Below are 26,974 nucleotides of genomic sequence, written 5' to 3' on the forward strand. Positions count from 1 at the left end.
TTTTGATTGTATTTCTGGTTCCTTTTCTTCACTTGCGAGCTAGAAGTTCTTGGCAAAGCTGAATATACAAAATAAATATAAACCACACTGCAAGGATGGGTCCTTCAGAGAGGGAGAGAGAGAGAGGAGAAAATGATTTAATGCAATAATGATTTTGCCTATACACAGGCACCCTTTTTTTCGTCTCGATTTGTTAAATTACCTGACGTCTGCATGTGTAATTTAAACAAAATTTTGTTCTCTAGTCTTTCTTCCTTTTGAGCTATCTTCTCAAGGAGAAGGATGATAGATGGAAACATAAACATAGCATGAGAATGTGAACTAGTTCCCAAACATTTCAGTGGTTTTTATAAACAACTGGTCATTGTTACCTTTTGCTGGATTACAGTTTCCTTTAGAACAACAGTGCTCTTCAGCTGCGTTACAAAGTTGATTCTAAATGTTTTCGCATAGTTGCTTAAAGGCTTTAATGTTTAAATAATGGTTATGTAATTATACATTGTTTAAACAATTAGCTTTTAAGTCTAGCAATAAGCTCACATTTTATACACATACTACCAAAAATGATAATGAAACTGCATTTTAAAGATATGAACTGACCTTAGAGTGAGCAACCATAGTTTAAGGACATTTGTTTCCATTTTAAAATTTCATTGTTAACACGCTCATTTTCATTTTGAACATTCCCGCCGTTCTCCTTGGTCACCCTGTGAACACAGACATGGTCAGCAGCTAGTTTTTCTCCTTCTGAACCCCATTTTCAGCGTTCCTTGTGCATTGTGTGCCCTCTTCTCTAGGATAGGGAGTGCCAGCTTGCATCTCGCTGGCTGGCGCAGGCACAAAGGGTTGTCTGAGGCTTGAACTGGAGCGCCTTGGAGGGGCAGGATTAACATCATAGCACGTTAGTTGTCCCCTAAGCCATTGCGGCAGCTGTTGATTTATATTTTGAAACAATCAAAATAACAACAATTGACTCAATAAATTAATATACTGCTTAGTATTTGAACTTTAAAAAAGTCTCCTAATATTTTAGGTCCACCGTTTTTGCTTAAGTCATGATTTGATTGCCTTTTAAAAATAACATAGAATTGCATTTTTAATGTTCTTGAACTGCATTCATACAGTGATTAAATTAGGAATTTTTTAGATGTATAATAGTTTAATACAGTAGCAGGAAAGCCTAAGGATAAAAAAAAAAAAATCACTCTTTAAAAGTTAAATACATTTTATCTATTTTACAGGAGCATTTCAGAAACCGTATTTTATACCCGTACTACATTTTAATTTTAGATACTGTACATCTTTAACGACTTTCTAATTTATACAATTTTTGTTTCATTGTCAAAACATTTAATTATATCATGTCTTGAAGGTGTAAAGCTGTCAAATAAATCAGAGGCTCAGTATAAACATTTGGTGAATTGCTTTTGCTACCATACTGTAGTTGTTACTGGGCAGTTAGTGGAACTTTTTTAAAGCATTTACTCAGCAGGTACAGGACAACGCTGGTACAATGAATTGCTGATTGCTTGTAAAACAGCAGGTAGTAATGCCCTCACTCTTTGTAATTCTGCTTTCTAAAATAAAGCGGCAAGGTAGCGTGGCAGAGAAAGCCAATATGTTTCCTGCCTAAGGGCTGCTGGAGATTGCCAGTCCTATTTCCAAAAAAAAAAAAAAAAAAAAAAAAAGGAAAATTGTTGCTGTTTTCCGTAGCGCAAAAAAAGAAGTTCCCACCGCTAGAGGGAACGAACCGCCTTCGCGCTCTGAAAAATTTGGCCACAGGGGCATGAAAAATAGCAAATGCAAAGACTGGGTTTCTTTATGAGGGGCTTAACAGTTGTATTTAAAAAACAAAACAAGCCAGCAACTTGCAGGTGTCTTTAAAATGTTTAGACTTCATATGAAAAGAGAAAAGTCTTCTTTTTTTAACCAATATTTTGTTCTGGTGTTAATACAAACTACAGGCTCCCCAAAGTGGGGTTTGGATGAAGTAAATTAGTTCTACTTTGAAGCTTTTCTTTTCTCCCCCTTTCAGGATGAATGGGGAGGCCCTTGAATGAAAGCTGCTTTTCATTAGTGCCACCACATACCTATTTGAAAGGAAGAGCTCCTTCAGCACATACAAACACTAGAGTAAAGGAAAGCTTCCTTTTTCTACCAGAAGACCATCGGCTAAACAGCTCCTAGCTTCTCTTTCCAGTCAGGTGGTTTCCAATCAGAGTTAATTACTCCAGTCATTTATTCTAATCACCCTCTTCGTATGGCCAGCAGTACTCTGTCACGGGGTGGCATCGTTTGAAGCCAGTTAGGTTTGAAAGCCACTGCAGGGTACTTGAGGCTCATTAGCGAGGCCTCTCCATGCCTGGCTCTGGATATGCTCCCTGATTAACTCCCCGTGCCCCGCCGCCGCCCCCTCCCCTCCTCCAGCGCCCATTAACTCTTGCCTTGCTGCTTGCCTTTTGCTTGCGCGGGGGAGGAAGCGGCTAGGCACCGGGCCGCCCGCACCGAAAACAGGGCCACCTCCCCTTGGCAAACGCCTGTGAATCGCGTCCTTTTCCCGCTGCGCAGAAATGGCGCCTTTTTCTTGCGAGGAACGACTGGCGACGGCCTCGGTTTTCTGGCGGTGCGGGGCCCTCCGTCCCCTGCGGCGGTGCCGGCCAGCCGGGGCCGGGGCTTCCCGCCGGCCGCTGAGGCGAGGGGTGGGCCTGGCCTCCGGCCTGCGGCGCGGGCTCGGGCCGGTGGCGTGCCTGACCCGCCTTTTTGCTTTCTTTCCGAAGACTACGAAAAGGTTTTCCTGCTGTCTGGCATAAAACAGAACAAAACAAAAAAAAAGCAGCAGCTTGTCCTCCAAACTAAAGGGTAGAACTGAAAATACAGACTTTTTAAAAAGAGTGTTCACTTCAGGCTTAGGTTACGGAGGTTGGACTAGGCATCTAAACCACTGGCAGTACCTGCTCTGTCGTGTGGTGGTGATGGTGAGGAACCATGGGGACCTTCAGCTTTCCTGGGTGAGATCAGCCCGTTACGGTTCTGAACAACCCGGACTTTGAGGCAAGGACCTGATGGTATCCTCGGGCTTGTCTTACTCTGGGTGAGAAAGCTTGCCTGCCACAGGTATGGGATTTTATTTTCAAAAACTCATCTACGAGTGTTCCCCTCGGTCAGACTACCTAGTTTTTTTAGAATGTTAGTTGATTAAAACCTTGTAATTTGGTTGTTGCTACTTAAAAACATTGTGTAACATTGTGGTGGTTTTTGGGTTTTGTATTTATTTTTTTGAACTTGTTCTTTTTCCATACTGGGAAGTAATGTCATAGATGGTTGCTTGCTTGTTTGCCCTGTAAAGAGCAAGAGCTGTCTCTGGGAGTTCAGCCTCTGAATTAAATGGTTATTTGGAAGATGGGAGTTAAATACTGTTTTATTGCAGTATATTTTATTTCTAAATGTTGCGTTTTTTTTAAGGCCATCTTCTATGAAGAAAAAAACCTATATTGTTGATATAAGGGAAAATTCTAGGGTTTTCTAGCATCTTATTTAGCTTGTAACAGGAAAAATTAAATTCATTAAAATGGTAATAACTGACCATATGCTTTTTCAGCATATAACCTCTGAATGTTAATAGTATTCATCTCCTACGCCCTTCCCGTTAACACAGTTCATGGCAGAGTAATATAAAGGTTATGAAAAGTTTGCTCTCAACTGGCTACAAAATGTCTGTTGCACTTGGAGGTGTTTACACCGCGATTTCCTGAGCATGCTCAATAAACTCAATATATCACTTGTCTTTCTGTGTACATTCATAGTAGAAATTTGAAGCAGTTTAGGTGAAAGAAGGGAATAAAATCTAGAAGAAATTAAACTATCTACAGGAAGGCATTTTGAGCAAAACTAGTTGAAACTCAACATGCAATGCATGATGAAATTAGAATAAAAAAGAGAGATTTCGCATTTTCTAAGGGTGGACATTTTAAGAAGTAATTTACAAATACAATCCATTTTCAGTTTGATTTCTTTCAAGCATTGAACCTGACTCCTAAGAGCTTTTTGTTCTGTTACAAATTCCAGCACTAGCCAAACTACTCCCAGGGAGCGGGAGACAGCCCAGGGAATCCACTGGGACAGGGCATGACAAACAGTCAAGACTGGGGCAGTGTCCTGCTTAACCAGGAGGCTGTGGAAGTGCTTGTCCTAGGGTATTTGGTAGAAGGTGAGCCACCCTGAGCACCAGTTGGTCTGGATCCAGACTTGCTGGTAGCTTGCTTAGTAAGTATACCAGAACAAGATGTTAAACAGAACCTGCTGTGTTTGGGCAAGTTGCAAAGAGCAAATAGTATCTTCCACAAATCTGATTTTTATTTTTTTTTTCTTAAATGCTGAATGTAGACGCTGATAATGTCCTTGATGCACAAATTCTCCCTTTCTCTGTCATTGTTAAAGTCAAATAATGATTCTCCTGCGTCATTCCAGTTAAATGCCATCTTTAAGGAGTCTGGTGTCCTTGCCAAACATACCTTGTATTGTGATCCTAAGCAACCACTCAGAACGTCTTTATAAAAGATCAGGGCTTCACTGTTCGTAATCTTTGCAAGGAAGCAAATCCCATGCTTATCTATGCGTCTTGGCCCCAGAGTGGGTTACACATTTGTGCCACGTGATGATATAATGCTGTTTCCTATTTTTGTAACTGTTTGATGTATTCAGGTGTGGTACCCTAATTGCCTTTGTAAATCTTGTGTTCCGTTCTCCAAAAGCTCTCAAATGCTTCCTATTCTGTGACTTAGCAGACAAGTCAAATGGCAAGATTGAAATGACTTGTCTGCTTGACTTGCATCTAAACTGTGTTTTAAATTTTAAATTCCTTGACCTTTTGTCATGCCATTTCGTAATCTTAAACAAATTTTTCTAGAACATTTTTTTCCCAGAACTGGCTTCAAAGACAAATTAGATTAGTCTCTGCTCATCTCAGCTCTTCTGAGATGTTTGCTTGTGCTATTTGCAGTGATTTGAAGACCATGTGTTTGCAACCATTTCTCTCCTCTTGCATGCATACTAATACTTGTTGATCATTGCAGTTCTTGTGAATTGCATATACAACTGACACATCAAAGCACAGCATAAATGCTGCAAGCTGTTGAAACACAGTGCAAAAATAAAGCAACAGTTGACTTTAAGGGCTTGCAGAGTAAATCACAAGGAAGAAATGTACGAGCAGTTTAGATATAAAATAGATTAAAAAAGCCCACCAGTTTCTCCCAGTTTGAAGTGTATTGTGCTGTCATTAACCAGACAGTATGCATAGGCTAGAACTTTAATTTGAGGATTAAATGGGATGGTAGTACTGAGCCTGATACTTAACATGAAAGCTGTTTCAAGTGTAGTTTTGTCTGTGTTCACATAAACCTTTTTTGCATTTTGGTCATGCAAGTTTGGGTCATGTTTCAGATGTTTTAGATTCTAAAACTTCATGACCTTCACTGCATTCACTATGTTTCACCATATTTTGCATTACAATTATGCTAGCTACGTATTTATTTAGCTTAAGAAGTAAGCTGAAACCCCACCACTGGGTAAGTGTACTCTAACACTTTCCTGAATTTCAGAGTTTGGCCTGTTTCTACCTTCAGTGAAAAAGCTTGTTCAACCTCAAAGGCAAGCAAATTTTACGCGGTTTGGAGTTTTGTAGCGTGTATTTTGCACCTCTCTCTTAATGGAAAAGAATCTGTAACGTTAAAAGGTGAGTCACTGTTTACCATGACAAATGCCCTTTCAGACGTGTGTAGTACTCTGACCTTTCAGTTTGTCTTTGGCTAATACTTGACATTCGGAAGCAACTGTGATCATGTTGACAAGGCTCAAGGAGGTGCCAGGCAGAAGTCCCTCGGCTAGAAGTATGCAAGTTAGCTGAAGCATTAGAAGCAGTATACCTGCATTAACCTTCTGAGAGGAAAGCTATGTTAGCTTGGCAGCACGGGATGCTAACATGATTGCACAGCTTCACTGCCAGCTCGGTCAGCTCGATCAGTACACAACACTGCATTGTGAAACACAGTCATATCTTGTGGGATTTTGGTGTTTAGGGTTTTTTTTTTTTTTAACACAAAACTTCATTTAAACTGATCTGACTGAGCCAAGTGTCAGCTGTGTGGTTAACAGCCTGTGCTTCCATGGGTAATAGGTTCCAGATCCAGGCTGTCAGTCTTTGTGCAAACAAGTGCTGGAGGAACTGGGTGAGGAATTGCTGAATTTCAAGGAGGAGGGAGCTTCCTGCTTCCTTTTGGTGCTGTGTGTGAGGATTTTCAAAAGGGATTTTCATTCGCTGTCTTGGCCTCGGAATGTTGCTGACTCTTCTGGAAGAGAGAATCCTCTAACAACATAGCAGACCTTTTAAATGTGGACAAAAAATGCAGGGGCGGAGTGGGGGTAGGTGGAAATGGTGGAGAAATCAGCAACACCTCCTGGTGTTATAAATACTTGCTTTTAGCCATATTTGTAGTAATAAATGGTAATGGTCTAACCGGTCGTGGTTAGATTTTCTGTGTGTCTCCGGGGATGGACAAATGCAAGCCACATACATCAGTATTATCACAGTCATGAATAATGACAGCCGTTTCTGTGATTCCACAACTGTAATTAATTATGGCTTTTATGGATTATTTTTCATGTAGGGGAATTTAATAAAGACCTCCTGATCATTTTTTGTTCCTATCACAATTCTTCTGTATCTTTTCTACCTCTGGCGGAGAAGAAATCAAACTATTAGGAAGGGGCCATTCTTGGTATGCCTTTTGAAAAGCATCTTTTGGTTTATGGAAGTGGTTGGCTGAGACAGGTTTTGCCCACTATTTTTTTCAATGGGAAAATTAGTATTGTCACAACCGTGACCGGTGGAATATGTGAACAAGTGAGGTAAGCCAACACGTGAATTTATAGTTCATTAACTGTTGAGTACCAGCGTGCACGCTCAAGGAAAAGGATATACCAATTACATGCACCGTGGGCAAATCAGCCCTTATTCAGCATGCGACACTAACTACACTGCTTCAGGACCCATGTTGGCTTTATTTAACCTGTTTTCAGTTTCTCTACACTGTGGTGTCATCTTCGGAAGTTTGTGTTTTTAAGTCTTGCTCTCCAAATGTTCTAACAGCCATATGCTTGTGTCTTCTGACGGGTAACTTTGGAGATCCTGCAAGCGAGGATGCTTTACTTCACCTTTCTAAGTTGTTCTACTATGAAGGCTGTGGAATTGCTCACAAGAGTAAAGAAAAACAACTGTGTTAATGTTTTCGCTGATGGCACCTAAGGTAGATGTCTAAATTTTGAAACTTAACAACAAAAATGCAACATTTGGTCTGTTTATCTGTATACTGTTCATGGAAAATTGTAGCAATTTTGCCTTAAAATATTGCTCTCAAATTTGCAGATTATCATGGATATACTAAGAAATATTTTTTAAGGGTGATCACTGCCCTTTATGGAAAGAGTAGCTAACAACACTCCAAGGCAAATTTTCATATTCACCTAAATCTTTTATTCCTGGCACCTCATGACAGACATTTCAGTTGAGATTAAAGCCGAATTTCAAAGGAAATGTAGCTTTCATTTCATAAAATACGTAACAGCTGTCTGACTTGTCCATTTAAACTACAAAATAACAGTTGTAGACTGAATTTAGAAATCACCAAAAGATGCAAAAGTTCTCGAGATTTTTAGCTGAGCATGCTACTAATTCACTCTTATCTTGGTAATAATTACATAAATTCAGGTAGGAGTTTGAGTCATTAGATTGCAAAATATTTTGCTTTGTTTTCATGCTGCTTATGCAGAATATACCTTGCCACAAAATTCTGTTTCATTAAGTTACACTATTACAAAAAATTTCTTTTGTCATTACTTAGTACCTTATTGTTAAATACAGAGAAGTAGAAGGAGCAGAGGAAGGGAAGTTTATCTTCCAGAGATCTCCTATGTCTGAGCTTCTTCTCAGATTGTTGATATCCTTTGTTCTATGCGATCAGTTGTCTTCAGTAAAGCTTCTGAGTTAAATCTTTTTATTAAGATTATGTTTTCCAGAGTTATTTTTCTACTTTATCCTGGTATTGGTAACCAAGTAGAGAAATAAAGTAAAATGCTAACTTTGGTTATAGCAGTAATGAAGAATACATTGGCAGCGCACTTCTGGAACACAGGAAAAAAAAAAAAAAAAAGGAAAAATGAGATAGTTTTTATAACGTAAGCTGTAAAGTAATTGCTCACTTTCTGAAGTATTTCATGTTTAAAACAAATTGCAAAATACAGTAAATAAAACTATATGCATTTGCTTGGAACAGTTATTTAACTAGTTAGAAACCAGCAATCTTGTAAACAGTTTTGATGCCCGTTTCATCCTTTTGAAATTTGTATTACCTCATGCAGAACTCGGAGTTTTCTCCTTAGTACGTCTGCTGTCCCTTCCTCTTCCTCCTGATATCTTCAAGGCAGGCTTGAGTTCAGTATCTTTCTAATAGCTTTTTATACTTTTTTTTCCCTCAGATGTCTACCCATGTGATCAAACAGGGTTGCTGGTGAAAGTGTGTTTGGTAATTTACTTTTAAATGCTAGTGGTTACTGAGAAACCTCAAAAGATAAAGCCAGCACTTCAAGAGTTAATGTGTTATTAGGAGGACAGGAAATCTGGCAACTATTGCAGAAACTAGACCTAATGGTGCACACAAACAATTTGTCAGTCTTGGTAAATGTGAATAGCTTTCCGCAAAGTGGCTGCTTTTGCTTTGTTTGAACAGCCTAAACTTTTCCTTTTTGGACTTTAAATCTTAGAAGTGAAATGTGATCCACATATTGAATCAAAATAATTTAATTCAAAACATATTTTGATTGGAACAAGGTTGACATGGAAAGAAACTCTAGAATAAAAAAAAAAAAGTTGAAAGGACTTTCTATCATATATTTAGCAGGAAAATTTGAAACAGTTCTAATTAGGCTGAAAAAAACAGCCTTCTTCATTGTAACTTACAAAGGTCGTATATCAATGTTAAGGCAGCATTACCAACTTGTGTCTGAAAGCCTGCACATGCAAACATAATTCCAGTTGTTTGGTTTTGTTGGTTTGGTGTTTTTTTTTGTTTTTTTTTTTTTTTTTTTTTTTTTAACGTAGGTGCATGCACATGCTTCCAAGCCAGAATACGTACTTAGTTTAAAGTGGTGCTGCAGTTGTGCGGGTGCTTTGTCGTGTTCAAGAAGAGTATTTTTCACATCAAAATTGTGTTTGTGCTAAAGATGTAATTCATGCTTTTCCGTTCGTACAAAAATATTTTTCAAATGGAACGTAAAAAAGAGACTCAATTATTTTAAGTGTTTCAAAGGAAATTCCTTACTTCAAAGAGGAATTAAAATATTTAGTCCATTAAAGGCAATAGGCAGTTATTTGTACTTGAGATTTGTAATTGCTTACTTGCCGATGTAGTATATTCCTGGTTTGGTTTTGGCTTGTTTTGTTTTTTTTATTGAGTGAAGAAGAAAGATTATTCATGTACGAGAAGCAGTTTTGGTTTCTCGTCAAGGTTTCTACTTTCATTTTAACTATATGAAACACATTTTGTATAGGTTGGACTTCTTTTCTGTCTTTCAAATAAGAGTTACATACACGCTTTATGCTGTGCTTCAAGATTACTTTGCTTTAATCAGCATAGGAATAAGGCAAGCAAGTCTGTGGTCTATTTCTGAATAGCTTGATTATGAATAAATATCTATGCTGGTGGAAAGAAACACAGTTCATCTTTTCATCTAGTTTCAGCATTGGAACATCCCAATCTCAAGCATAGTATATATTCATTTTTAATAGGCATCATTTCATATGCTACATGTCATTACATAATCTAAACCAGACAGAAAAGTAGAGGGCAAAAGCCAATAGTAGTCACTTTAAAGATACAAATCTTGATTCCAAGGGTATAATATTGTTTGGGAAAATATATCATAATAAATGGTGAGAGTATTTACACTGGAAAAAGGAAGAATCTTTCCTAACCTGCTAGTTTTGTGTTTTTGTCATTCCAACCTTGTTTTACCAAATCATTTGTATCAGTATTAGACTGATATTAGTCTTCGGTTGCTAGCAGGAAATTATTCTCCGTTCATTCCTTTCAGAAAACAGGGCAGAAAAAGATGCACATAAAATAATGAATTTCAGATTCGTTCATGAAGTAGTTTTGATTGCACATATTTAGTGACATCAGATTGTGCATTTGAAAAATATTTATGAATAAACTAAAATTTCCTTGTAAGATCAAGGCTTCAATTTGATGTGTCTGAAGCGTTTCTACCTTGGGAATGGCGAAATGAAAGTTACTAATAGCTGTTTGTGTTTGACATCTGTATACTGTACTTTTTAGCATATCTCAAGTGTTTTAGCCTCTGCCTAATAGATCTCATTAAAGAAACAGATATCAGCCCCAAGACAGTTTGTCAAAGTTAATATGAGTCCCTGTGGACAGAATTGACAATTTGTGTGTGGCTTCACGTGACGGTCTTTTCATGGTCTTGTTTGATCCTTTAACAATTGGGCATTAGTCACTGATTTATTTTACAATAACTCAATAGGATTGAATATTACTGTATTATGCTGGACGTTTTAGAGGATTTTCTTGTTTTGCACGTTTTCCTCAGAGCGCAGAGTAAATGATGTACTTGGCCTGCTGTGGGAGTGCTAACAATTGATTGGTTTGCTTTAAGAGCAGCATGGGAAGGATGTTAGTATCCCATCGCTGCGTGCCGTATTTAACTTGAGCCTTAATGAGCACTGGTTGTCCTAGATGCTTAAGTAATCCTAAATGCTTAGCATTCTATACCCTTGGTTTAGTTGTGCAAGAGGTAAATGCTAACAGTAACATTTTAAAAAAAAAAACCCTCCCTTTTTTAAAACTGGATAGTTATGCAAATTGGAACTTTTTCACTTCTCAGATTTTTTTTTTTTTTTTTTTTTTTTGAGGAATAACAATACTTAAGTAGTATATACCAGTGTGGCTATAAACTGCATCACAAGTACTGGTACACTGTGTTGTTTTCCTTGAAAGTCTAATCGTTTTTAATCGTTATGCAGACTGTTAACTATTGTTCCTCCATCGGTTGTGTCATAGCGTAAGCACTTCCCTCCAACCAAGAGCTTAACGGTGAACCTGAAAAGACAGGCAAACTTATTTAGCCTTTGAATTTGTGTGCTGTGTTTGGTCTGTCCTTCAGGGTCCTGGGTATTGATGCCGACTGTAGTAATTTTTCATTTAGCCCTTTTATTTGTGATCTGGCAAATAAGAAAGAAGATTTAAAATAGCCTAACGTGGAAAAAAAATACAAGAAGATGATCTACTTTTGAATCTGTATAAATTACAAGTGTAAAATAATTTTGAACTTGAAATAGAGAAGTAAATTCAGGATGGCTCCCAACCATTCCACGAAAAAGCAAAGAGTGAGTCTTAGTTCTGCTTTTTTAAGAAAAATTCACATCTAGCTTTTGAAGTAAAGGAAAATACAAACAACCTGCATACACTAAATATATATATATATTTATTTATTTATTATATTATATATATATATGAATCACAAGTTCTTAACACTATTTTTGCTGACATTAAATAGTTATAATGATAACAGTAAGTATATTCTAGGGTTAAATTTTTTTTAGCAGGATAGCAAGAAAATTAATTCCTATCATTGTCATTTGCTGAGCCCTGTAGAATTTTATGGCTGCACATTGTAGTATTATGGACACTCATGAGACTCCTGACTGGTTTTATCTTATTAAACAATTTTGAAATCATTAATTTTTAATTGGCCTGCTTGTGGTTTTTTATAGTTTTAATTGCGTGTCTGTGTCTAAATGTTGGCGTTTTTTTTAATTTAAAAAAAAAAAAAAAGAAGAAAAAAGTAAGAAAGAAAAAACCCTGTCTAAGCATATGTGTTGTAAGATATTTCCATATGATCATCCAAAGAGATACTATACTGTGTGGTAATTCATTTTAAAGAATGCTTTCAGCAATTCAGTAGCTGGGAATCCTAATAAAAATAATAATAAAAAAAGAATGATATGATGTCGAAGATATGTACAGGTCTTTTCTTGATTGAAAGTTCTAATTAAGTGAATCGAGGAAAATTAACTGAAATTAGCTGTCAGAAAGTCACATTTAAATGAGTGATGATCTGGTGTGGCAGTAAACATTTAAATGATATAAATTGCCATTTAAGTGTATGGTTTAATGTTTGTCATGCATTAATATGACATGAGACTGCAGTGACAATCAAGCAGCTTGCTCTAATTTGAACATATTTAGGGCTTTTGTGTGGAGTGCACCACACAAATTAAGACAATTGCTGTTTTATGTGTCAATTTAAATGTTGTTTTCAGGCATCGGTTAATGAAACAAACCCATCATTTTTGTGTGCAAATTGCAGAGTGATTTCCTTGGTTTTCAGATTAATTTTAACTTCCTCTGCTCAAAATTAGGCATTTCCTTTACAAGGAAAATGCCATTTGTTTCGTTAGATGAAGAGAATATCAGACTTCGTTACGTTGTTTCATTTGCTCATTCAAATAAGAAATATATTGAATCCTCTGTATAAAATAAAGCAAATCCTGCTAGTGATTTAATCTATGTGAATTAACTCTTTAGATGACAATGATTTTTAAGTTACCTTTTAATATATTTGTGCTGCGTCCAGTACCATTATGAGAGTTTCATTACTGTTTGGATTCTTTTGTCCTGGGGATTAGGTTGTAACTGGATAACATCTTCAGAAAAGTGGCTTAATCATTCAACATAACACTGTTTCTGTATAGGTTGTATAAGACGTATATACCAGAAGTGCATAAAAGTAATAGCAAGTTGATATTCCAGCATGTTAAATAATTTGTACCCTAACATCCCTAGTTAGCTCAGTTTCCCCAGGTCTATCAATCTTCCCTCTGTCTGTCGGAATCGGATTATCATGCTGTTGTTATTCACTGTGCAGATCACACAGAAAAGCACAATTTCATCTTGAGAGTTCATAAAAACATAGCCCTGCTCTCCATAAATGCATAAATGCCTTCCACTTACTGCTTTTTTCCTTATTCCCACTATTATAGTTTAAAAAGCAAGGTCTTCTGGTCAGCGGGAAGTAGAGTAAGGCATGAGACTCTGGCATCTATCACAGGGCCCACCTTTTTTTTTGATAGAATGTCTAAAATGCTGTTATCAATTCTGTATTTAGACTTGTTAAGATAATTTTGTACACTATTAAAAAAATGCTTCTACTACTACTAAATAATGACTATCTGGCAAACTCAAGTTTATATATTTTGTGTGTGGTTTTTTCACAGGCATTAGAAAGTGAGTTTGTTTCCTGCCAGCTTCACCAGTGGATTGATCTGATTTTTGGCTACAAACAGCAAGGGCCAGAGGCTGTTAGGTCCCTGAATGTGTTCTACTATTTGACTTACGAAGGAGCTGTTAATTTAAGTTCAATAACGGATTCCGTATTGAGAGAGGTAAGTTTGTACTTTAAATATAGTAAAGGAAAATCTTTGTGAACGACTGCGGTGTTGAAACTGTAGAGATTCCACGTTGTTCAAGGCTACCGGCGAATGTTCAAATCTTTGCGTTCTCCTGTGGTTTGGCTACAGGCCAGTCAAATGCAAGGTGCCTGAACCAGTTGTCATAGCATGCAAAATTAAGAGAACAAGCATGCAAGTTGTTCTTAAACTTCGTGCACCTGGATTCAGCACAAACTGGATGCCAATATAAAAATAAATGTTCAAAGATTGCTTCAGCTGCTGAGGGAAGTCATTTTGTTCACAAATACTGGATCTTAATGGCAGAAGACAGTGAGCAACCTTGATTTGGCTTGCACTTTTGAATTTACTTTTACAGTTTTAAAAATTCTCTTTTAATGCAATCCTGCATATGTAGTACGCATCAAACACTATAGTTTTGTAGCTTCCATTATTTTTATTTGGCTTTCTATCAGATTAATAATTTGTCCTGTATTTTTGATACGCAAAAGTAAATATTTAAACATGGGAAAGATCAGTAGTCTCACTCAGACTCAGCACTATTCAGAAAAATCTATTTGCTGAAGTATCCCTTAGGATATTGTGGGCTTAAAGACTCCTCCCTCCTCCAGCTAAACAGCTGTTTAAAAAAAAAAAAAAAAGGGTACGGTGTGGGCGGATGATTAAAACAGCTTTTTTGATAGGTTTTACGTCCCCTGTTCAGTCAATACATTGGTATCAAGTATAGCTGCAAGTATATTGATTATAGAATAAATGTAACTGGTACTTCGTTATAAAATGTTCTGAGTCCCTGAGAACAAAGTAATATGATTGCTATCAACAATTTTATTTAAAAGGGTGGCTAGATGTATACCAACAGGGAAAATACGTGTGAACTGAATGAAAAGAAGAATGAAGACATTTCTGCTTACAAATATTAGGTTTCACGTTCACTGCAGAATTCTAGGCTAATCGTAATCTAAGTTTTTGTTATTTATTGCTTATTGAAAGAAGGTCTGAGAAGTAAGCAATTACTATTTGAAATAATACTATTTTCTCTGTACGTACTGGCCATCTGACTGTTTGGGGCACCTTGACAGCCTCTGTAGAGAAAGTCACATCATAGTGACACTGTGGGTTGTAGCTGGCTTGTGGGTGCAATGGAAAGGTTTGGGGGGTATGCAAGGGTACGCGAGGACTGGCTTAAGTACCAAAAGTGATGGCTGGATGTCATCATTGCGTGGGTTGCCATCAGCCTGCAGACTGCATCGTGGTCCACTTTGAGCTAAAATATAGGTGTTGCACGTAAATACATTTAATTGAGCTGAGAAAAGAGATACTGGAACACTTGGCTTTTAAGAAAAAATGTCATCATCTAGGTTTGAAACCATTATTGACCCAAGGGTACAAAATGCTCACTCTGTCATGTTTTCATTTCATTGATAATGTTTGTCCACTGTACACTGACAAGGAAATATTCTTGCCTTGTAAGAGTTTTTATTAGGCTCTTGAAGTGCTACGTTTAAGTGTGAGCTGAAAAATAGACTGGGCATTGTGTGTAATTTGTTCTTAATTTTGGTATTAAATGAACTATCATTTAAGAAACTAATAATTGAAGTAGTACTAATCAAAGTAGCAGTCTGCCACACACAATTTTCGTGTAGTTTTTACTTTTTCTGGAACAGTTCTATTATCAGTTTAACTGGGATCTGTTCTACTTGTGTTGTAGCCTGAAAAAAAGTAATTTAAGACCAGGGAAGTTACAAATCTGTCTGGAAGTGTGGATTGTCCCAGTTAGAGAGGCATTCACTTGGTGCTTCTATAAATATATTAATATATTTGGTTACCAAATTTTTTGAATTTGTCATGTTTTTATTGTACTTCACTACAATGTTTTTTATTTTTGAGTTGTTCTATTCTGCCTGAACTGAGTGGCATATAAAAATGAAAACAGGAGAGGAAGAATAGTAGTGTTGTTGACTTCATAATAATGGAGTAGCTTAGCAGCAGCAGAATTTCAAAACACTACTGATGGAGTCAAAAATACATGCTGATGAATGCAGGCAGCAGAATGAATGGTATCTTGTAGCACTTTCACGCTGAGTTACTTGAAGATTGGTCCAATGGAATATTTTTATTTAGTATTTTTAAGCAGGTCAGTAAAACAGTAAAAAGACTCCTGTTTAGTTAGGTATACCTTGCTATTTATGTGTATTTTGTAAAGCGTATTTTTTTATTATGTAAATGTGTATATGTAATTTGAAATGGTACATGTGATCAGCTCTGATACGATATTGACAGTGCAGAGATTTAATGACTATCATCACCAATGGTGAGTTATTCTGATTTTACTTATGAGTAGAGATGAAAGTAATAAAAAAATCTGTTTCTGTGTATATCTATGTGCATAATCATTCTATATCTATGTGCTAAATGAATTTATCATGCACCTTTGACAGCTTCACCTTCTTCCTGCTTACTAATCCATCTCCCTGAGGACCTGCACTAACATTTTGTACTGCCGAGCAGCTTCAATCAGCATTTATTTTTCTTCTTCAGTCAGCTTGCCAGAAAGTAGTTCTTCTTTTCTCCACCAAATTCCTGGTTAGAGGCCAAATGAGTTTCTGATCTGGACAGTTAACAGTATTTTTAGGCAGGCACAACATCTCAGATTTAGTATCTGTTTATTAGGCAACTATTAAACCAGAAATTTTACTCTGCATTTCTTGGTTTCAAAAAGGATGCTTTTGGCTTTCTCCTCTCAATAAGGTTCAGTGTTTGGGTCTTTAAATCTTGACAGTTGTAGCAGAAAATACATTTTTATTTGCAAACCTAAAACAAAGGGAAGCTTCTGTATACTCCGAGAGTTGCAAGTTACTGAGGCTTTTGGGTATCATATGGAAATAATAGCATGTGCTTAAACCATGGCAATTTCTCCACATAGATAGTCTATGCTAAGCCTGGACCACATCAGGAATGAGAAGCCTATGATGCATGTGTTTCTGAAGTATCTTCACAGATACACGTATGGATATCGGTGACCTAACTCATCAGGAGGGGCCACACACAGAATAATAGTGGAAGGAACCGAGGAGTGGAGGAGTTTAGGTTAATGCAGAATTTCCTTAGGTCTTCTAAATGGCTCCAACTGGCACCTTTATTTTTATAGGCAGTCAGGTTATATATATTACAAGAAGGAAGCACTCGTCTAGGAAGGAAAACTACTTGATTAAAACCATATTCCACCTTTCTTTTTTTTTAAACTGAAAATGTAGAACTTTTACATCCTCTCATACTGCTGTGAACAATTTTTTCCTGCCATTCTTTCTGCCTATGGGAATAAAGGAAGTAAAGTATTTTGAAAGGATCTGACTGCTATAATAGAAAATTTTAAACTAAAATGCAAACCATGGGCCACATGCTACCTTTTGGCAGATAAACCCTGGGGAGTGCAAAGCTTGCATAATTCAAAGGCAAATCTCAGGGGGAGGGGAGTAGATCAAGAGAGAAGGGTTTGAGTCACAGCCAGTGGGGGAAGGGAACTGCAACCAGGAGGAGCAAGGCAAGAGATCCAGTATATCTGCTGGCATAGCTGTGAACTACTCGTCCTGCAGAGACCATTCCTTCCTCCTCTTCTTTTATCCTCGAGCCACTTTAGCAGCATTATCATTGACTGATCCTTGTACTTGTGTATCTTGCCGAAGGAGGTTACAACTGCGGAGGGAAGTTGCTGTTCAGTTGACAAGCAGTAAATATCACGTCTCTTTCCGGTGGAAAATGCGGTATTTGCCAGCAGAGGTATGCTATATGACTACCTTCTGTTGACTCATTCTTGAAGACCACGTTTTGATCTGTGGAACTCCCAATCACAAGATCTGCTGTGGAAGGGCTTTTTTGTTGCCTGTATGGAAGCGGCAAGGAGTCACAGTAGCACAGATAAATGTCATCCAGCCATTCTGGAGAGAATTCACAGCACCTTCTTATCACAAATTCTGCTCTCTTTTTGCAATAGCTGTCCAAGAAGGGGGGGGGGGGGGGGGGGGAGTAGAATTAGATCTAAGCCATTCAGACGAGCAACTGATTAAGAGGTGAAGCACAATCCATAGAAAATAATTTGTATCTTGGACTGATTTGTGGGTATTCCATTAGTGCCTTGGTCAGAAGAATAGAAATTCCTCTTGTCTCTGGCGTAGTGTAGCAAAGGATGATCGTGAATCTGGGCTGCACTCAAGAGTTCCTAATTAGAAGTCCATTTCTCCACTGATAGCCCTATGTAGCTAGCATAAACACTGGATAAGTGTAAAGAAAAGAGATGAAGTTAATAGTGGGAAGGCAAAATACTACTTGGAGAATACATCATTGATTTACTACAGGAACCCCTTAACCTCAGGAAGCATGCTAAATTTTGTACCATGCTTATCAAAAAGCACCTAACCATGTTCTTTAAATAATTTTTAAAATATCATCTGATATGATCTTTGTAGGCAGCAATTAAAGAAGACTGATGCTTTTTAAATTAGCAGTAATAGTTCGAAAAAGATGAGAATAAGTCCCATCCAATAAATACCCCACATACTTTCATTAAGTGATTTGCTTTTAGCCTTAGATGATTCAGTTGCTTTATACTTCTTCCTTTGAAGAGAAGGTGCCTTTTTGTTACACGAAGGTCGTCTGTTTAACATTAGGAAGCACAGCTTTCTCCATTCTATCGGCACCTTTCTTTCTACTGTTGATATTTTATTTCCATATGAACTGAGGAGTTTCAAAAATTGTGAAGAATCAGCTTGGACATACCATTTGGTATGTTATTTGAACGTGCCACTTCTGATTATATAAAGAGAGGAAATAATTCTTCTATTTTCAGTTTTAAGGCATATGAGATAAATTATTTTATGGATAATAGCTTTTAGCCTGAGATTAATATCTTTGGGTAAGTTTTATGCGTCTCAGACCTATTCCTTATAAGTCTAATTTTATTTTTAAATATTTACAGTTTGAGAGACTTCTGTGCTTTCCAAAAGAAGTTACAAGGATGTTTAGTTTACATGACCCCAGTTCCATGACAGCAGTAGCAGATCTGATATCTTATCCCAGAGAAAGCATTTTTGGCCTCTCTTTTAGCTGCGTTCATGGTGGGAGTTAACAGCATATTTCAGCTCTAACTCAGCTGGAGAACTCTGACAACAGTGAATCTTTCACAAAGTATAAACACGATTCGTATTTATAGCATAGTTAACATTTACTAAATAGTTGGGAAACCGATCGGTCTGTTTTTAGCAGGTTGGGCAACAGCCTTTGTTGTGGCTGCGATGAGTTTTAAAAAGTAGGATAAAGTGATTATAAAATACTGTCACAGAACAGTAAATTTAGATGTGCTGAATTCAGTAAGTAACGAATTCATGCAGGCAAAATCCAAAATACTGGAGAAACAATCTTTGCATCATCTCTGTCCAGAAGTGTGTTGCACAGATGGCATGCTTGACGTTGTACAGCACAGGAACAGTGTGAAAAGCCAAATAAATGTTAAGGATTGGTCTAGTTTTAATTGCAAATCTATATTAAAATACCACTATATGGAATCAGAATTAAGAAGGCTGTATTTAAAAGAACCATACTGATTTCATGGCTAAGGAGAGGTGGACTTGTCAGCTGCAACCAAACCCCTGCTGTGGTCTTTTCCTGCGAAGGTTTGCGGAGCGGGATTGCGTAAGGAAGCCAGGGCCTCCGATGCTGTTGTGGATGGGCAGGTACCACTGCTGCATGAAATCAGCTTGTCTGAGCATCGGGACTCTCCCACGAAAAGATGAAGTCTGTTCTTCTGGTAAAAGGAGCATTAAAATAACAGGAGCACCATTCCTGCCACCAGTTCGTATCATTTGCCTATTAATTCTCACATCTCGGCTCACACTGTGAGCTATCTGTGGTGGTGGAGTAAACAGGCAAAAGGAGCATAAGCAAGTGTTTACTGTGATATCTGGGAGGTGTGGCACTGCTTTGACTCCATTCAGCCCAGAGTTTGACATGACGAATGGGGGTTTATTGCCCTTTGTCTTAACTTATGTATTTACTAGAGCGCTTAGAAACAGGCATAAAACTATTCAGCTAGGTTTTGATCCAGAAAAATATTTGACCTGGATGTTCTCTTTTGTCCTTCATTACAGAATAGATTCTAATTTTATCTGGTGTTTCTGCTTCTCTACCCAGCGGGAAAGAGAGTGATATTTTAGAATTAATTAAAGTAGGACTGAGGTACTTGATGTACAAGGATTAAAAGAATAAAAATCAAACAACTGCTTTGGCTTGATGTAGTAAAGCTTTTTGGAAGGAGGTAACTCATGTAAATTAGTTCTTCAGCTCCAAGTGCTTTTTTTCTCAGCCCCTAATTGAAATTCAAAGGATAGAAATTTTCAGCGCAGTCAGTTCCCTCACCTCTTCTTGCTTGACCTGTCTTGTGGATCTATCAGAGCCAGAGAGGCCTTGAGACCCCCTGGGCTCTTTACATTTTCATTTGTGCCTGGCCGGTCAGTCTTAGATAGCTGACATACTTGTTGGCCAGCATTAAATAAGAAAGAGTAATCAAAAGGTAAACAAGGAATGGAAAAAAGTGACGTTCATAATCCTTCAAAAATAACTTTTTTGAATAGAAAGTATTTCCATTTTTTAACTTTTTTTCCTCCTCCATATGTGGAAAGGATGAGATATACTAGTGTGTAATAGCTACAGTTATCGTACACTGAGTCATTTAGCCTTGAATCAAACATGGAAGTGAACAGGCTACAAAAATTTCATTTTTTTTTTTGTGTCATCAGCATGCTTCAGTTATTTTCAGGCTCTTTATGCAGTCCAAACAATATCTGTATTGACTTTCACAGTAATTGGGAAACTAAAAATTTTTGTTTGGACTGTTTTCATTGTATTTGCTCATTGCAGCCTAGGGTATCTAGCTCATCCGTGTTCCTGCTGTGTCTGCACATGTGGTGTGGTATTTACTTACCAAACTGTATTATATTAGTTATTAGTTATATTTGAACACTAGCTGCTTCTTGAGTGAGAAAGCTTGCGGTCATGTCGAAGGTGCTTTTCCTCAAGCAGTGTCCAAAAATCAAGTCTCAGTTAAACATTACGTTTTATTAAATAACAAGAAGTTCATTCTTTGCAGTAGAAGACTGAGATAATACTGTAGCCATACTTTGAAAACAGCGAGTTTAATCTTGCAGGTAGGAGTTATGACTTAGTTTAAGTAAATGTGTGTCTTAGCTTAGCAAAATGAGTTACTTGTTTCTTTTTCACAGTTGTTACAGATTCTGAAAGGTGATCACCCAAGACAGTTTAAAGACCGTTAAGTGTTGGATTTTTACATCAGTGTATTAACCTCCTTTCAGACTGAAATGTTTTATTTTAATGAAGCTGTTTTATTTAATAAATAGAGATGGCATCAAAGTCGAAGAAATTCCATGGAATGCTAACAGATTGGAACAGATTGCTTTTTTCCAGAAGAAAAAGTTCCCTGTCAGAAAATTTGAAGTCAGCTAAGTAGCAGGTAGACTGTGTGAGGGTCGCAAGTTTTAAAGATTATGTTTAGCTATTTAGAAGAGTGAATGAATAATGCCAGAAACTGATGAAGTTTCAAGGTATTGTACATGGCAATGCCGCTACTTTCTATGTGGTAATTATTGATTTTAAATGAAAGCAATGAGTTGCGTTCTTGAAATCTTCAGCTGCCACGGCAAAGAGAGACAGGCAATTTTAGCTGTGGTGCTCAAATAAAACGGAGACTGTTATATTTTAAAAAAACTAGCCCCAGAGCTGCTTAGGGTTTTCCTTGTACTGAATCCAGTTTTATTTGCAGGTCTTTAAATTCATCTTAACTTTCTTTTTGGACTCTTTTTCCCTTTTTATTTTGTCAGTCTCTTTGAAGTACTACCAGACCTGTTTTTCTAGTTCGAGTTTTTTTATCTGCTTCTTTCCAGTAGCCAAAGATTTAGGTGTTTTGAATGAGCACATCAGTGCTCCAGACAGAGATACTGTTTGAAATTATCCATGAACCCAGTGCCTCTGAACATTATTGAGTGACATTTGTTTCTGTTGGTTGTGTCTGCTCTGACTAACTGGTTTCTTTCAGATTGGCAGCCGGGATTACGCTGCAGTAGACGGACAGCTGCGTGAACTGGAGATTGCAGCCAGGCCGTGCCATGCCTCTGTTTAATATGCCTGGAATGTATATATTCAGATTGGAGCAACTTGCACGACCCTGAGGGGGATCTATTTGTATTCTCACAAACTGTGCTTCCTTCCTGTTTTATTTTAATGACTGCATGTAATTGTCATACTGATTTGTCTGGACAAAAAGACTTCATTTTTCTTTATTCTCACAGAAAATTTTGTAACGTAATTTAAGAGCTGGGTTAGTGGTTTTGTTTTTAAAGGTGTGGTGGAAGGTATCCTACGCTGTGCTCCCTTCTACACTTTTCTATGATGTGAACAGAAGAAAGTATTATTCATATATTGAATCACAAATAGCTTTGAGAAAAAAAAATCCTGCGTATCGTAACCCTTCACCCCTCCAGGTATCTATGGTAGTTTGGATTTAATAAATAACAAGTGGTTAGAGTAGTAACCAACTTCTAAACAGACAACTGTGGTATTTTGAGCAGACAGAAGGAACTGAAATTGGGGGGGGGGGAAAGAAAAATATTATACAACAGATGTGTTTCTTGCAAGGAAGCTAGAAGGAAGGAAGAAAAAAAGCCCCTATGCTTCATTTATATTTGATGGCTTTCATTTCTACATTTTTATGTTGTTTTCCTGTGTAATGAGGCGTACTCAGTTTTGTTACATATATCCCTAACGCATCGCAGCAGGCAAAGGTTGTGCCCTTCTTATTTCATACCAACTTGCTAGCGTACTCTAATAATGTCCCCCTCTGCAGGCTGTTGACAGTATTTCTGCCCACGCTTCAGCTCTGAAGCCATAAACCTGTGTTACTTGGGTTGAAGTAGTAATTGCATTAGTGGGCTGCAACAGGCACCTTTTACAATCTGCTTGGTTAACAGAGGGTATATCACAAACATTTTGCAGGCGTGTTTAATGATACCTAGAGAACAGTATGTAACTCTTGATCTTGTAGTATCTTTTCTTTAGCCGTTCTTCTCTCCTTGCTCCCTTCCCTCCCCTGTTATTTGTTATATTTCAAAGCTAGCGTAGGCAATGTTCTTTAAACCAGTACGTTAAGTGCATAGTGCAATGATAGAAAATTGAAGTGATTCAATATAAAAGGATTGATTTGCGAAGTCGAAACAAGAGAAAGACTTTTCTGGTTTGCCATGAAGAAATTAGGTGGCTCATTTTATTTTTAAAGGAGCGGATGGGAGTGTGTGAATTTATGATACTAACATTTGAGCACTGTATTTTTTCCCTGGGTCAAGTGTGGTGCAATATCCCCAGGGCAGGTGTACCGTCAGCAAGCATACACATTGCCTGTGTCAGAAACGCATTGTGCCCGTTTTTCACAATCTTGATCTAACGGGGATTGTTATGAAGCAAGGGGAGACGGTACTACAACGAGCTTCTCTTCTATAATCTTTAGCCTGTTTTCAGGAATTTTATCTAATTGTTACAATTTGTGCTTGTTCTCCGGCTGGTGTTCTCTGTGTCTCTGTAGTCTGTGAGGAATTTAACTAAGAATCTTACTGTGGGATTGTAAGTGACTATCTGGTCAGAACAGGTTTTCTGATCACTTGTTATCGGAGCTTGATTTTAATCACCATCCCATGGGGAAAGGAGCTAGTCAGTTGGCCACTATGCCATTCAGCTTCACTGTCTGAGGGGAAACCTGTCAAATATTCTGTGTTCTCTCGTGCTGTAAAGCAACATCTGGGTGGAAGGAAAGGGAAAGCAAGTAATCATAATTGCATATCGCTCAAGCCAATAGAAATCACTGAGGAACATGTGTGTAAACCTTTTTGAATATTGAAAAGTGAGGTAGGAGCGGCAGAGAGCCAAAGTAATTATTTTTGCAAGGGCTGTTATTTTCTGGGCATAAATACTAGGTGGAAAGATGGAGGATGAACCCAAAACATTTTCTGTCCCTAACACGTATGCTGAAAGAATATGTATTACAATGGATGATGTTATTTCACCTGGGTTTTCGAGTGTTTGGCAATTAAATCTTACGGATTTGAGAAGTAACTGGAAATACTTCGGTATAGATCTGTAAAGGCACATTGACTGAAAGTAGCCTCTTTGTAGCGAATGGTAGGGTTGTAGCTTGTCGTGTGTTCAGACTGAGGCGTGCATTTTAACATGGGTGTGCTGTGCTGTTAGACTCTTCAGACAATTTGGTGTTTTGTGTCTGAGCAGGCATGATGAAAGCAACTCTGAGCTAGTCTCTTTAAGGGTCTTTAAATCTGGAGTTAAATGGTGTATGTCTTGCCTTTTAACTATATGGGCCTTCATTTCAGGATTTGAGTTCAAAACTGGAGACCGTTTCATTCTTTCTCTGTGACACTCACTGCAGTTCCCCCTCCACCCGCCCTCCCTCATATTTAATTTTATAGTTCTTTCAGACATAAACATGAAAAAAAAGCAATTTTGACTTAGTTTCTGAGTGTTGCTGCAAAGAAAAGTAACAAACATCTGTTTTTACCTTAACTGCATCCATATGTTCAACCTCCCCATCACCCTCCTTCCCAAAAAAATTTACAGCCGTATTCGGTGGGTACTGCATGCTGTTGAATTAACTTTCTTCACAGTTAGATTAGAGGGTAAGTTCAGAGACTGAAAATATCCGTACTAAGCAGTGGCCAAAAGCTACATTATAGCTAAGCCAAGTTTTCAAGTTTTTCACTCTTCCTCTTTTAATTTACTCCCCTATTCCCCTTCTCCCCACCCCCCAAGAAAAGAGGAGGTGATCCAGGAGACCTTTTTAGGAACAGGTTATTGTGGTAATTGGGTAAATGTTAACTTGTGAAATTTGCTTATGGCTTTCATACTCATAAATGAATTAACATTCGAACTACCGTGTTTATCATAGAAGTAGGTGGTTTGAGATGCATACTGTGTGGATTATTGTAAGGGGTTAGTTACCTTGTTTCATTTTACTACTACTTGTTGTAGCATCTGGAACAATTCTGGCCTTACCAAAGTTTTGTTTTTGTAGAGGATTAACAGTAAGAAGGCTATTTTACTGAGATATTTGAGAAGCAGTGAAACAAAATGTTGAATGATATTATCTTTTACTTTGTGGTATGCAGCATGCTTTCAGCGATGAGAGTTTGTGGAACTAAAGATATCTTTCAAACCAAGGTTATTCCTTTCCAGTTATATAGTGCCTTTAATAGACGTGAAACTAGTTGTGCAAATTTCCCAAATATTTCTGCCTACAATAATCTAAATGGTTGTATGCTCCGGAGGGATTCAGCAATTCCTCTGCCACTAGAAGCAGCTGGCCATCTCTTAGTAATACCGACTAATGCTAGTAATACATTTTGCAAGAAAATTAAGTTAGAAGGTGGGCTATAATTCATTAGAAAGTGAGCTGATGACTTTTTGACTGATGGTCATTTTACTGTATATTCTCAGGTAAGTGGTAGGTTGTTTTCTTCAAAGGAGATATTAATTATCTCTCTGAGGAGAAGATTCCCTGCTCCAAGCTGATTTTCTTTGACAGGTTGAACAAAAGTCTGAGTGACATCTGGTGGCTAAAATGCCCTGTATTTCTCTTTCTATTGTTATGTAAATTGAGAGAATGGGGATTGATTCTAGCTCCACCATCACATGTTTCTGCTGACAGAGGGAGGTCATCTTGCATCCTTCTGTATGTGATCCCTTCTGACGGAGACATCATCAGAACGTGGAGTTGACATCTGGATTGACTTTGAATACAATCTGGGAAAAGGAAGGAATCATTTGGGGTTGCTCGTACACTCTCTTGGTCATAATTAAGAAATGTTGAAGCCAAATAATGAAATCTTCGGGGTTTTTTTCTTGGTAATTAAAAAGAGTGCAAAAGGTGTTTATGCTGCAGTCCAGCCACTCTGTCTAGACGTAATTGTCCAAGTGTTATTGCTTTTACTCAACAGTTTTTCAAATTTATTTTGGATCTCTGAAGACGTCAGTAGAGAGGACATACAGATACCAATATCTGCGCCTTTATGTACCGTTTTGATGTTTTATGAAACCTTGTTACCTGTGTTACGTGATCTGAATGTAGATTTTTCCCAGTTCTGTTGGCTAAAAGGGAAAGACTTTGTCAGAGAGCTATTGTAATCCTGGAAATGTAGGCTCTCATATTTTTTTGGAAGGACCAGATAGAACCTAATGAGTCTAAAAGACTTGTTTGTGCCGGAACTGTAAATCCCAAACTCAAGCTAGATCATAAACATGGATGTAGAAACTGTCTGTTAAAGACTGAAAACAGAGAATTTGTGGTCCTCTAAGGCAGGCTTTGGCAAAGTCACTGTCCCATTGGTCAGCATTTTCACCAGTTCTGACAGAACACTGTGTGAAAACAGGCAGTGACTATCTACTTGTGGGTTGTATAGAATATTTTATACTTGTTTTTAATATCCCAGCGCGATTGTCTTCTGCACTGAGGGTGGGTGGGAGACAAATAGCTGTGCTGCTGCTGTTGTGTGGTCTAGGAGTGTGATAATGATGAGCCTCACGTATGTGAGTAAGCAGTGGAACCATAACTGTGTCTCTTCCAGTTTTTATGTTGCTGGAAGGTGGTGAGTTCCTCTGAGATCTGGACTGTGGAAAATAGCGTTCTGACTGCTGATCTTCTGTTGATTAAAGCACTTACAACATCTGATTTTTGTTCTACCTCAGTTTGGGCTCTTGTTGTGATGAACGTATTTGAAGTATTTGCAACACTGCATCAATATGTGCTATCTTGTGTTTAATTTTCTTTCTTAGTCCTGGCACTATGTAAGAGAGTATAGTTTGTAGAGTTAGGGTCAGGAATTAAAGGACATACCAGATTTCATGGCTAAGACAGAATTCTGACTCCCTTTAAATGCTGATGTGGGCTATTTGGGAACGGAAGTTTCTATATTGATCAGAAGTCAATACACAAGGAAGTTAACGAATCTGAAGCTTATTATTGCCTCGTTTTATCTATTTTCAGCTCTAAAAGAAATGCATGGGAGTTATGCTTCAAAAATATTTTATTCATTTTGAATAATACATTGGATATATATTTTTACAGGAAATAAATAGTAGATCCTATAGACTGTAGATTTGCCCTAAAGATTTTAACACGCACAGAATAACTGATGTCCGGGACTGTCTGCATTCTGCTCCTCCTGTGTTCTTCTGGTTCTACCCTCAATGCAATGTAGAATTCCCATTTGCTAGTAAAGATATTCCACTCAATCTGCAAGTAAATGTAGGCAAATCTTTTTAATCCTGATGTGTTGAAACCAACAGCTTTTTATGGAGACGGTAGAGCTG

The 26,974-nt window shown here is 37.7% G+C and overlaps 1 protein-coding gene across 5 annotated transcripts in view; it reads left to right on the top strand.

Moving 5' to 3' along the window:
• The window catches only part of LRBA (LPS responsive beige-like anchor protein), a 415,388-nt gene that overhangs the window by 341,946 nt on the left and 46,468 nt on the right, over nt 1–26,974 (top strand). For all 5 annotated transcript variants that reach the window (XM_087736323.1, XM_087736322.1, XM_087736324.1 and 2 more), the window contains one exon: nt 13,352–13,519. In XM_087736323.1, coding sequence (XP_087592449.1) covers nt 13,352–13,519 — 168 coding nt within the window. The remainder of the gene's footprint in view (nt 1–13,351; nt 13,520–26,974) is intronic.

Source organism: Nipponia nippon, unplaced genomic scaffold (assembly GCF_047370975.1).
Source record: "Nipponia nippon isolate SJK-2023a ecotype South Korea unplaced genomic scaffold, ASM4737097v1 scaffold_6, whole genome shotgun sequence".
NCBI classification, from domain to species: domain Eukaryota; kingdom Metazoa; phylum Chordata; class Aves; order Pelecaniformes; family Threskiornithidae; genus Nipponia; species Nipponia nippon.